We start from the raw sequence: 13,813 nt of genomic DNA, 5'->3' as shown, positions 1-13,813 counted from the left end.
AATTCCATGTTTATAATAATTATTTTTGTCTTTTGATAGACAAATCTTTCAAATGTCAAATGATCAAATAAATTCAGGTTTGATTCTATTAGATGTAATAAACATGTATCCTGAACTTAAATTTTTCTGTTCCTGTACTTTCTGAATAAGTGGATGCATGAGAAAATAAGTTATGCATATCAAATGTCATCTGCCACTAATTCCGACAGTAAGAAGCAGCAGGTGTTGATGTTCTCCAGATGTTTTGGCCTCTGATGACTGACTTTTATTCAAAAGGCCTTAAGTGAGCTTCTATAAGTCACCTGTACCACAGTTCAAATGTGTGCTGAAAGCCACTGTTCTGAGTTAAGATGACTTACTCCTTATCTTAGAAATCACATTAATTTAGGAAATGATTAAGGTATACTCCAACTGTAGTTCTACCAAAAATATTATCTAGGGCAACTGGCTTTGGGCCAAGGGATATTCTGCAGCTTGAACACTTAAAAACTCTATCTTAGGGTTTTACTGATGCATGCCGCTGTTCCACCTCAAGCGATGAGGAGCTATTCCCTACCAGTACTCACATAAGTGTTGATATGAAAGAACTTGAACTGGGAGGGCTGAGAGCACCTCCAAACATGGGAAATAACAGACACAGCATTGCTTTACATAGCTGAGTACTCTTCTAAAACATCTGGACTGTGGAGGATCATTAGCTAGGAGCTATAAAGTGCAGAGAACATCCTGCGCTGTCCATAGTTCATCAATTAGAGATTGCTGACTTTTCATGGTGCAGGGAGTGAGCTGGAAAATTATTGGCTTCCTTAAAGGAAAAAGACAATAAACTGAAGAAGTTATAAGGACCTCATCTTGCCACTTTATTAAATGAATCTGTCTGGGAAGTGGCTTGGTTCAGTATAAAAGCAGCATTGGGAACAGATAACAACGAATGCTTTTGATAATTGTGATTCCCAACAGCTTTTGTTCTACAATTCTACATTTAAATTTGTCACAGTGCACTTTTTGACTAATGTTGGTCAAAAGGCTTCTTCACTTGGTTTTTAAATTTAAATTTATGCTGGGATATTTCACTCATAAACCACCAGATATTAGCATACAAAAAACTATGTATGGTCTGCTTTCATTTTACTTAAAAGGAAGTAGAGGATCAATCTAAATGTGGTTACCAAAAATTTAACAAAGAAACTCACTAGTTCCTGAAAACTTAAGATGTGGGTGTTTGCTTAAAACTATCTGATTTTCCCCACTTCAATCGAATGGTTTCATAAACTGTAGCTTATGCATCAACGACTATGGGTATGTCTACAGGGGCAAAGAAAAATTCATGGCTGGCCCGTGCCAGCTGACTTGGGCTCGTGGGGTTTGGACTGCGGGGCTATTTCATTGCTATGTAGACTTCATAGACTTCTGGGCTTAGGCTGGAGCCTCTGCTCTAGGATCCTGCGAGGTGAGAGGCTCCCAGAGCCCAGGCTCCAGCCCCAGCCTGGAAACCAACACAGCAATGAAACAACCCGCAACCTGAGCCCTGTGAGCCTGTGTCAGATGGCATGGACCAGCCACAGATTTTTCTTTGCTGTGTAGACATACCCTAAAGATCTGATTCAGCTCTGACTGAAGTCATTGGGATTCTTTCCATTGATTTCAACTGGATGTTAATTTCCTAAAATACACTGGACACTTGACTAATAAATCCAGATTTAAATAAGTGTATCCTTTTAAAGGATTGTGGCTTTTTAAAATTAAAATTTTTGTGATGAGCAGACATCAAATACCATTTTATTTCTAAATGGAACTTTTTGTTTAATTTACCTGAATATTTTTAAATGAGGTCTCAAAGCCCTGGTCTACGCTAGGTGGGGGGATGGATCTAATTAGGCAACGTACTTAGACCTACTCACCATGGCGTCTTCACTTCGGTGAGTCAACTGCTGCCGCTCCCCCGTCGATTCTGCCTCCACCTCTCACGTCAGTGGAGTATGGGAGTCGATGGGAGAGTGCTCGGGGGTCGATTTATCATGTCTAAACTAGACCCGATAAATCGATTCCCCACTGGATCAATTGCTGCCTGCCGATCTGGTGGGTAGTGTAGACATAACCCTCGTGGCTAATGCTGTAGATTTTGGATCGTTTAAATGATCCAAACACATCCTACTCTATTTGTAATCTAAAAAATAGTGGTTGGAAGCACCTGGTATAAGTAGAACTGATACGTTTAAGGAACACTATTCTTTTTCACACCTCAAGAATGTTTTCACGGCTGATTCTGAATGCAGATTATGGTCTGAACAAAGCTGCCAAACATAACTAGAAAGTAACTCCTATAGAAGGAACGATTGTCCAGTTACTGATTAAAACTGCATTCCATGTCTTTCTACACAGAATACTCTTTCCTCTTTGTGAGCAGCAATTGCATTAAACAAATCCCAGTGATCTAAAAGTCATAAGTTTCTAAGAGCAAGGATGTAAAACGTTTAATAGCTGTATAACTTAAAATGTCTCTAGAGAGTGTTTGCTTGACTGTGACTCAGAAGAGGTGTAAAGAGGAGTCCTCCTAAGCGTAAAGAGGCCAGCTGCCCATGTACATAAGCGCTAGGCAGGCTTTGCTAGAGGTTGCTGGTGAAGGCTGAAGACCGATGCTATGTCTTTACACAGCTCTACACAAATGAGGGCTCCTGGCTGGAAGAGTGGCTGATATTCCATAGGCCCTGCCTATATTGCTGATCCCATTTCCTCTCCCAGCTCCATGTCTCATAAGACATCACCTTTATGCTTGGAACAGCCTGCGATTTCTTGTCCACAAATACCCATTCCTATTTAAGCCCCACTTCTTTCCTAAACTCTTTAGGGGAGCATGGGTCTGTCATCTTCTGGGAGCTGATCCACATCAGAAGTAGGAGATCCATAAATGTCTTAAGTGACTTAGGAGTGCTAGTTCTATTGAAAGCCATTTTAAGTGTCTTTGTCCTGTTTGAAAATCCCATCCTTTAATTCTTTAGCTGAAGTGGTAGAGTATCCTGGTTTTAGCTCTGCGGGGTCCTAGGTTCAAACCCTGCTGTCAACCCAAGTGGTGGCTGTTACCTTTTTAACTTCCATTTCAATTGTCCTTTCTCTTCCTTTTTGTTTCTTTTGCTGTGTTTCTGAACTAGATGCTGAGCTTGTGGGATCATGGAACACTTAATATCAGAACTTTGAGTAGGGCTTTAAAAAAATCTGCATTCCCATTCTCCAGAGACTGATACAAAATGTGGCTGTGAGGGGTAATACCATGGTAAGAAGAGAAGTCCATCTGTTAGGATTCTACTGTGCTGCTATTCGTGCCCCATTCTTTGGGGCTGCTTTTCCATAAGCCTCCAGCTGGTAGGGGGCAGATGAGTTTGAGGTGACCTTTCCTGTTTCTTCCCCTGCATATTGGGTTGCTGCATGGAAGAAAGATCTCTTCCTCCATCAGAGCCTACCTATTCAATCTGCCAGCTCCTGGGTGGAAAACACCACTACTCTACCCATCTGTCCTAGAGTCTTTCCTTCTGTGGGGTACAGACTTTTCATAAGTTGTTGCAAAAAAATGGTCATCTGTTCATTCTGCACCTCTGAAACTATAGATTAACCTAGGCACCAGTGGACAGAAGTAGGGACTGAAAAATGTGCAGGGAAACTTTTCATCTACACAAAATTAGCTTCAAACTGTTCTGTCATCTGCACAAACTTGAAAATACATTCTTAGTAATTGAAAGAAACTTATTTTCCTAAATTTTGCAAAAACTTTCGGGGGGGGGGGGGGGAGGAAAGTAGTAGCTTAAACAAAGTCAGTATCTAGGAGGTCCCAAATATTGTTCTTCCCTCTGCATCTGACTGGTATTCATACTTTACAGTTATATAGTTCTTTGTAAGGACTCTAGATGGTACTTTCAAGGGCACTCAGCGTTAGCCTAACACAGTTCCCTTTGACTTCAATGGGAGTCTTATGGCCAATGTCAGTGGGGACAGAGTTAGGCTAACACTGAGCACTTTCTGAAAATTCCACATTTAGTTTTGGAGGAGCTTGATTGTTAGCCCATCTTGAAACTAGAAACTTAGGCTCAGAAGCATGTCATGTTGGAATAGCTTGGACGTCGTATATCAAACTTCATTGCACCCCTCTGACAACAAAAATAACTACATGACACACCCATACCCTGTGTGCCTGAGGGCTTCAGTCCTTAGCTGCCCAGGGCGGAAGCCCATGGGCTTCGGCATCAGCCTCTGGTGGTGGGGCTTGAGCTTTAGCCCTGGGCCCCACTGAGTCTTAATGCCAGCCCTGGTGACCCCATTAAAGCAGGGTAGCAACCCACATTGGAGTTGCAACTCACAGTTTGAGAACTGCTGTCTTATATGGTTCTTACCACTGTACGTGATTATTGCTTTTATGGAAGGAAGACCGCATTTCAAGAGAATTTAAAAGGGAGGAAATTCTTAAAACAAATGGTCCTCCTGAGTCACTTTTTCCTGTATGTTTGACTTGTACTGTGATGTGCTCTGTCTATAAACTTAACTTTGTATTTTCATTCTAGAACCTGGTCCAAAACCATTCCTGGCAAGGTTGAATTCTTCTCCAGTGAGGGTTCGGACACCTCTGTTCCAATCCCAATAGTGCCGCTACAAGGCGTGGATGACTCCTACCCACCCCAGAAGAAATCCTTTATGATGCTCAAGTACATGCATGACAACTACTTGGACAATTACGAATGGTTTATGAGAGCAGATGATGATGTTTACATTAAGGGGGACAGACTGGAGAGCTTCCTTAGGAGTTTGAACAGCAGTGAACCCCTCTTCCTTGGACAGACTGGGCTTGGCACCACCGAAGAGATGGGGAAACTGGCCTTGGAACCTGGTGAGAACTTCTGCATGGGAGGACCTGGTGTGATCATGAGCCGGGAGGTGCTGCGCAGAATGGTGCCTCACATTGGAGAGTGCTTGCAAGAGATGTACACCACTCATGAGGATGTGGAAGTGGGAAGATGTGTGCGGAGATTTGCAGGAGTGCAGTGTGTCTGGTCTTATGAGGTAAGAACATGAACACAAGAAATGAGGCATGTGGGGGCGAAAGGTGTGATGTTTTGTACAGGATAATAGCCTCAATAATGTCTCAAATACAAGCAAATGGGATATGGCCTACCTGACATCTAATTTTGAATAATATAAATTTAAAATTGGTTAAAGTAGTTCTGGATATTGCACCTGTCCCAGAGTTCCCCTGCTTTTCTTTCTAGCTTTACAATAAAATTGTCCTATCGCTCTTGAAAATAGTTTTTCTCCTTCCTGTCATCCTGTGAAACCCCCACACGAATGGATATGTGACTGCACGGAGAAAAATGTCTCCTAAATGAACCAAACTGGGGGAAATCTGGTAACTAGTCTACCCTTTCAGTTACACTACTCTTGGATGTTAATTTGTTACTATATATTTTTTTTTTTTTAAAAGTCTTCAGGTAGAGGTGTGACATGTAAGCTGAGTGTCTCATAGTTTTACCATCCCTGTGCTATGAGGTAAGAATATTCATCACCCCCGTTTTACAAATAGAAACTTGAGGGGAAAGCTAAATCAAAGTGGTGTCTTTCTTTCTGTCTTGTTTTAGTTTATCAAATGGGGCTCAGCATTCACAAGCCCGTATGAATTTAATAGGGAGCTGCAGGTGCTCACCACCTCTGAAATTAGGTCCCTGAGTGATTTGCTGACTGTCAGAGCCACGAGTGGGAGTTCTTGGTTTCTAGTTTGTGCTTAACCAACTTGTCTGTAAGATCAGTATTGAAAACTAATGGAAAACCAGACTGCTTACCAGTGTTGGAGCACACAAGGCCTATAGACCTGTAAAATAATTACATGTATCTGTCTTAGTCTTTCACCCAACGTATACCTATTGCCAGACAAATATTTAATCTCTCCAGCATTTAACATTGTCACACTGCATACAGTTCTGAGTCTGCAGATAATTAAACATGAAACTGCCTACAGGGAAGTGTCTACAGCTCAGGTATGGTTCTGTTACTTGTTGGATATTTGCTGATTCCTGCTGTTGGACTTGTGGGTGAAGACTGGCCTTCAGAGGGGCTTATCCTCCTCCTCCCTTCCCCCCCCCCCCCCGGTCCCTTCCCCCCACCTGTACTGACAGCCACTGATATCTGCCCAAAGAGATCTGATTGCAGCTTCAGGATCTCAAAAACCCCACAACCTGCTGTTTACAATGCTGTTTATTATTTACACTTTGTTATCCTCATGGACAATTCAGATCCATACAGTTCTCTAGGCTTTGAAGTTTGGTTGTAAATGTTGCAGAAGAATAATTCTGTTCAGCTGCTTACATTGGAGTTTTTAAAAAAAAAATACAGTGGAATCACTTCCATCAATCTGTAGTTCTGTAAAAGCCTGTCCCTACAGAATCTAAATATGTGGCCAAACATGAGTTCAGTTCTCTTTAAAGGGACACCAACTTAATCACACTTGGAAAGAACACTGAAGATTACTTCCGATAAAAGGTCAGAGGAAGATTGCTTTACGCTCATATTTTTGTTCCAAGGGCTTACTCTTTGTTTCTGGCAGGTCTGTGTATAGTTTCCCCTAACTGTGAGCTCTCACGTAGGAAAAGGGGGAGGTTTTTTTAAAAAAAGAAAATTGTAAAACCACAGAAATTGACAGAGAGACTTGAGTCAGAGATAGTACCTGAAGCTGATACTAACTAATTGACTTGGAAGCTATTATTAACTAAGTGACTTGGTTTCATTTTGACAGCAAGTCAGTTTAAATTTTTGAAATAGTTACTGATTTGCTTCTCCTGAGAAGTTACCATTTAGTGCCTTGTGGGCCCAATTGGAGCTCAGTGGAGTCAATGGGCATTGGATCAGGTCCTTGAGATGGAGAGAGCTTTTCAACTGCATTCATCTTGGCACGTGTAGATGTTTTATATATAAAAAATGAAATCTGGACACCGGCGAAGATGAGCTCTGGAATGGCAGTGGTGCTGTCACTTCTTCTATATTTCTAGACCTGAAATGATTTACTAGTGTGGTAGGTGCTTTACAGAGAAAGGATCAAACCACTTTTTTCTTAGTTCTCCTGTTTAAAATAGTTATTGGGCCTAGAGCAGACGATTGTAACAACTTCCATGTAAATAGCTACATCAGGTATCACTTGAAACTATTAAACGCTCAAATCCTGGTCCCATTGAAACAAATAGCAAAACAGCCATTGATTTCAGTAGGACCAAAATTTGGCCTGAAATCTTGAATCATTTTTAGAGCTGTCACACTTTGAGGAGGTAAGAGAAACAAAAAAAAGTGAGTGACATGTAGCAGAACTAGATTGCTAATAGTGCTGAGGAAAAGCAAAACGCTTGAGCATTTTTAAGCTATTCAGAATGTTGTCTTCTCTCAGATGTGGTGGATTGTCTAAAATTAGTATGTGTGGAGGGGGAAAATAGCACAAACTCTTAAAAATTACCCCTGCAGTGTGAGTGAGAATGTAAGGTTTAGTCTTCCCTGGGAGAGAGGGAGAAGGAGGAATAGCTGGGTAGCAGTTTCAATTATGAAACCACATTACTGCTTTAGGGAGTAGCTGCACTTTCATTTCACTGAGGGCTTTTTAATTTAAAAACTGTCATAATTTGGTCTTTGATCTGATTCCCTCAGTGCCCAGACAACTGAATTAAATGTGCCTAGGGAATGTTATGTAAAATAAAATAAAACAATGGCTCTGTTAAGCAATGCAACTGTCTTAACCAGCTGTGTTAGGAAAGGTTAGTGTTTAAACAACATTTTCCATGTCTTAACTGTATTCATGAGTGTCAAGCAAGAGATCACTACGGCTAAAATGCAATGCATTGTATTGCAACAGACTTTGGGTGGAAGGAAGTTTTATTCCATCCCCTGCCTTCTTGGAGTATTAGTATTGCATTCTTTAGGATACCTCAAATTAGTTCCCTCTTTACAGTTCTTGCAGGGCTTAGCAAATTAGACTCTAATTGCTTTAAAAAAAAAAAAGTTCCTTGCTTATAACTTCCATTTAGAAGAGTTCCAAAGAGCTTTAATGGCCCAAATCTTGAAGCCCCTATTCATGTGAGTAATTTCACTGATGTCAGTAGGGGCTGCTTGCATGAGCAAGTGTTTACCAGTACTTTGCCATACATTTGTGGAACATCGTTGGGGAAAACTGTGCTAGGCCCTGTATCTTCCCCCCTCTACTCTCCATTGCTGTTACCCTTATTGACACCCTGGGGGTCACATGTATTTTGATAACTGCAACCACCTCTTCTCGCTCTCCCTTTTAACTCCAGCCACCACCAAAACAGTCATCTTCTGTCCTGACCATTAGACACCCCTCTACTGCTGCATCAAAGCTCTGTCCCAGCCTACATGTCTGGTCCTTGATCCTCGTGTTCCTCCTGTACCTTTTGCTTGATCAAAGATATCAGCCTCAAAACCCATCTTGTTTCATTCTTGTATTTGGTGCTGACTTCTGTGCTGCCTCTTACTCATGAAGTGTACTCCACTAAGCTATCAACCTTATTCATTACAAATCTCATGTAAACTCACTACTTCCATGATGCCCACAAGACAAGTTGTGAATAAACTTTGTTGGCCTGAATGCTTGGGTGTGTGTGAGGGGGAGATAGCACTGTCCGTTGTTCCCCTCTCTGGGTTTTATCCTTTCTCTGGTGTGTCTGAGGTTGTAAAATCTCTTTTTATCAGTGATTGTTCCTTTTTTTTGTGTGTGGTGGAGTGCTGAACCTGTCATTTGTGCTTAACAAGTAACTATGAAATGCAGCCACCTCCTAGGGTCAATGGGAGTAACCACTCAACAATTAGGGCACAACACATTGCATGACAGCAGGGGGACAGGACAAATTATGCCAAGGATGAACAGGGCCATGGAATATCATATGTCCACAGAGAACAGACAGGACCTAGGTTATAAGGTCTTTCTTTCAAAACCTGACACCCCTTCCCATCCCCAGCATAAAGTATGTGGAGCTTAATTTACCTACGTTGGGGAGGATAAAGGGCTGAGTTGATCCCATGAGGACTGGACCCCACAGTCCTAGAGAATCTAGGTATTTCAATCTTAAAGGGATGTTGCCAGGGCTGAGGAGAGAATGTTTGATATACCTGTGTTAAAATCTTCTCTTTCGCTATTAGTTTACTACTTTGCATTTGTCTCTGCTTGGAGAGTGAAGATTGGCTAGTTCAGTTTCTGCCTTAGTGCGACATTGTGCCAGTGTACCAATTTCAGTTGCTCATACTGAAGAAAGCTGGCTTCCGTTCTGATGCAAAGCTATTGCAGTGCCTTCCTTTTTTAAAGAAAATTCACTTTTCTATTTTGAGTTTCATTTATTTTGAGTTTCATTTTGAATCTTGTATTTTCTTTAGCAACATCTCACCCATGGGGTCATCTTTCAGTAGCAGGTGATGCATTTTTTTTTTTAGTTGCTCTTGCCATAAAAATACTATGTAAAGAGTTCCATTCCTGTTCACAGGAATCCTGATCACTTTTATCCAAGTTATTCATAACTGCTGGTACAGGTGAGTCGCATCATATGCATATTTAACTTACGCGAATTCAACTATATGCGCTCGGCAAAAAAAAAAGAAAAATAACAAGATACTTGTAAATGGCATGGGCGATTCCACCCACCATTCCACTCAATGAGCGTATGCCCTGGTGTGAGCATGAGATGGGAGACGTGAATCTGCTGTTCCCTCAGTCGGTCTGGGTTCCCGCATGACTCTCATAGTGTGAGCATCTTGCCCTGCTGAGTGTGATTCTAGTGTTTAAAGATACTGTAAGTATTTTTCATACAACATGGCCCCTAAACGCAAGCCAACTACTTCGTCTGGCGCTCAACCGAAGAAACAGCGATCTGTTCCAACGCTGGAGGAAAAACTGGCTGTGTTGGATTTATTGAGAGACGGTATGTCGGTCTCCAACACAGCACGTAAATATGGTCGCAACGAATCTAGCATCCGTGCCATCAAGATTCGAAAGAGAAATTCGTCAAGCCGTGGCATCAAGTGCTCCAATAATTGCTAAGGTGACAAGCCAGGTGCGTGATAAGACTTAAGTGAAGACTGAAAAGACATTAAATTTATGGCTGGAAGACATGAACCATAGACGTGTGCCTATCGATGGCAACACGTTGCAAGAAAAGGCTCTTCACGCTGTTCAAACCTCCCGCTGAAGAGGGACAGCCTTCTCATGAGAAGGAATTCAAAGCCAGCCAAGGTTGGCTTAACAGTTTTAGGAACCGCTTCAACCTCAAAAATGTGCAGACTACCTGTGAAGCTGCATCTGCCAATGAAGAGGCAGCAAAAGCCTACCGCGAACAATTAACCTTTTTCTTCTATGATTTTCTTTATCTTCCGGAACAAGTTTTTAATGCTGACGAGACTGGGCTCTTCTGGAAAAAAATGCCCAACCGCACTTAGACTTCAAAATCAGAAAGACAAGCCCCTGGCTTCAAAGCATCTAAAGACCGTGTGACTGTGGTGTTTTGTGGCAATGCGGTTGGGCATTTAATAAAGCCGGGCTTACTCTACAGGGCTGCAAATCCCCATGCCCTATAAGGCAAGAACAAAAATCTCCTGCCTGTGTTCTGGCAATCAAATAACAAGGCTTGGGTGATGGCAACATTATTTTTGGATTGGTTCCACAAGTGTTCCATTCCGGAGGTCAAGTGGTACTTCAGAGAGAAAGGACTTGACTTTAAAGTGTTGCTGATCTTAGACAATGTTCCTGGCCACCCTGCGGCACTTCGGTTTGCTCATAATGATGTTGAAGTCGTCTTTCTCCCCCCCAGTACCACCTCCAACCTCTTAAAACTGCTAATCACGCCTTGGTCAAGGCCACATACACGAGGCTTACGTTTTCTCTCAGATATGCAGCACTATGGATGCTGATTCCAATCTTAATGTGATGGAGTGTATACTGTACTTTATGGGCGATTTAAGGGATTTTCAAGGGTAATTTTGACTATACGCGATTTTCGCCTTATGCGCTGACTTTAGAACCTAACCCCACGTAAGATGCGACTCCACTGTAATTGGCAAAGCTGCAAGATATGCATCCAACTTTCTTCAGTTGTGTTATAAACCATTTGTGCCATTTTGCCCTCTCATAGTGTCAAACGCTTTTCTTTCCTCCTATTACAGTGATTGGTGCAGAATAAGAACCTAGACAGTGTTGTGCCCTGGTGAAAGTCTCTTACATGATTATTCTTTTGAAAACATTATTCTTTTGAAAACTGAAGTTTCCAGTAACACTTTTCTATTTTAACTAGACCTGAAAAGTCATTTTAAAAAATGTATTGGTCCATGTGTCTTAATAGAAACTCCATTTCCTGGTTTACCTAGCAGTATCGGGTGGGGAGTGCTTTCCACACCAAAGCATCAAAATAGAAAACATATTTTCAAAACGTCTTTACGTGTGAGAGGTAATGTAAAGGAAGCCAGGGAGAGTTGAGTGCTTTATATTATTGTATTCTATTGTGGGTTGAGAAAAAGAAGTTTGTCAGATTCACATAAGTCCAATTATGAATCCTTAGTGGAAAGGAAATGTTTGGAAGAAGGGGGAGTCTTGCATTAGTATTTTTGTCTGGCCTTTTTCACTCAGATTTAAATGAGGATAATAGCTTCTCTGAAGTGCAGCTAACTAGAACAGGGTTTCCTTCTAAAACATTTGCATTGCATCAGATAGAGACGTAGGCATCCCCCCCAAATGTTCCATTCCTGTATATAAGGCTCTCAAATGCCGGGGCAGGAGGAAAGTGTTTAGGGGCTCTAAAGTGGCCAGAAGTCAGAGAAATCCTGTGATGGTCAGGGAGGGAAACAGCAAGTACTGGCACAAATATACAACTGTTAGTGTGTGACTAGTCTCCAGTTCTGTGGGTTTCTCTCCTGAGAAGGAAACTTCTCCTTCACTGTGTCAAAAAGGTATTGGAGACTAACTGGCTGACTGACTGGCAGTGCTGTGGGCTCATGTGGCCCACTTAGAGCTTGATCCTATGCTACATTAACTTCAAGGGCAGAGCTTCTATTGACTCTCTGATGCTGCACCATTAGCCACGATGAGATGATTTTATTGGAATATTCTGTACTTGCCTGTTTAGTCTAATAAATATTAAAATAGAGTTGTGAAGGCCTTTGAGAAGCAGGGTACAGCGTGTGTCTTTGTTAACCTTGAGGACCAATGTAGCATCATGTCAGTTCTTGAATTTGTCATCTCCAACATTTTTCCACAATGCTGAGTATCCACGACTCCAGCTGAGGTCAGTATTTCTGGAAATCAGGCCTTCAGTATTGCTTTACATCAGTGTCTCTCTGACATGCAGTCTGTTCTGACATCAGGCCATGTACTACTTTAAAATAAACCTGCCCTTCAAAAAACGTGGGTAGCCGGGTTATAAATTGATGCCATTGGTGTAAGTGTTGCCATGTGTACCCATGCACAAGGTGCCTAGATGAATCTGATGCAGACCATCCGTATGTATGCCATGATTAGTTTGGAGAGAACCTTGAATTACTGAAGACTTTTAAACTGTAACTTTGATGGCACTGTCATTGAAAGACTTCATGGAAGTCTGCTTTGTCTTTTTAAGAGCAATTCCATTTAGCATACAGGAGCTGAAGAATGGATTTCAAACACTGTGTGCGTGGCTGAGGAGAAACGAGTACCTTGCAGGAGAGACAATGGACAAGAATAGGTGGTGACCATATGTAGGCAGGGGCAGAATTGCGCAAGGCCTTGGAAGTGAGTGCAAAAAAACTTGACCTTGATGCGGCAGGCAATAGGGAACCAGTGAAGAGCTTGGGGGGAGGTAGAGGGAGGTGAGCAGAGCATCATAACTCTAAAAACAGCACTTTCGGCAGATTGGTGAGGGGAGAAGCAGGGAGGTCAAAGCTGAGGAAGCTTCTCCGTAGATGCAGGAAGGCCACAGGGTGGACAAGGGTTTCAGCATTTGGAATGGGAGGTAACCTAGGATTTCACATCTAAACTCTGTAACTTCTATATCATCTAAGTTACTTAAGAGAAAGCAAAATCTGACTGAAAACTCATAAGCCTTTTCTTAGTAACTTCTGCAGTCGCAGATCAGCAAAGCCTTAAAGCAGAAGTTTGAGGTTTGTGAAGTATTTTGATTGCTTTGCTGTTTGAACCCAAAGACCTGGGAGACAGCTCCATTTTGTGTATGTGCAGTTTTAGCACAAATACTTCTTGACTCCTGGCCATGTTGTTGGGGGTGGGAGGAGGGAATTGTACGGTGTGCACTTGTATCTTACTTGTACGTTTGTTTTCGTTAGGGTTTGACCCAGTTTTCATGAGAATACAGAGGAATCTGCTCTTAGATGACCTATAGTAATGTCTAAGCTGATGGTTATAAAAATTTGAAAGTTGAACAATGAAATGTAGTCTCTGCTGATGCCAAGCATAAAAATAAAAGTACCTTAGGTCTTCCTTCAGTCTTCTGAAGTTCAGCCATTCTTTCATGAATTAGTATCAATGTAGTGTGAACGTGGGGAGCTATCAAGATTAGTCATTATCTTGAGTACAGTCAGCAAAGGCTTTATTGCTTCGCTGGATAAAAAACTTCAGTAGAATTTCCCCTCATCCCAGATTCCTAATTCGGACATGTACTTGTGGAGAGAAGTTGTGTGAAGACTTGAGAAACCATTGGAGAAGGGGGAAATTCTTCGAAAAGTGTCTTGATAGACTTGATAGTATATCCACAATCAACTTGAAATCTAGTCTTTTTTGGATATTACACCTGCCCAAAGGATCCCTTGGGTC

General features: G+C 41.8%; 1 protein-coding gene across 1 annotated transcript in view; it reads left to right on the top strand.

Annotated features, from left to right (window-relative positions):
- The window catches only part of CHSY1 (chondroitin sulfate synthase 1), a 98,473-nt gene that overhangs the window by 7,966 nt on the left and 76,694 nt on the right, over nt 1-13,813 (top strand). Inside the window, exon 2 of the mRNA XM_048868361.2 lies at nt 4,551-5,046. Within this exon, the coding sequence (XP_048724318.1) occupies nt 4,551-5,046 (496 nt within the window). The remainder of the gene's footprint in view (nt 1-4,550; nt 5,047-13,813) is intronic.

Source organism: Caretta caretta, chromosome 10 (genome assembly GCF_965140235.1).
Source record: "Caretta caretta isolate rCarCar2 chromosome 10, rCarCar1.hap1, whole genome shotgun sequence".
Taxonomy (NCBI): Eukaryota; Metazoa; Chordata; order Testudines; family Cheloniidae; genus Caretta; species Caretta caretta.
Note: the sequence above shows the minus strand (reverse complement) of the source record. Positions and strands in the feature narration are given on the sequence as shown.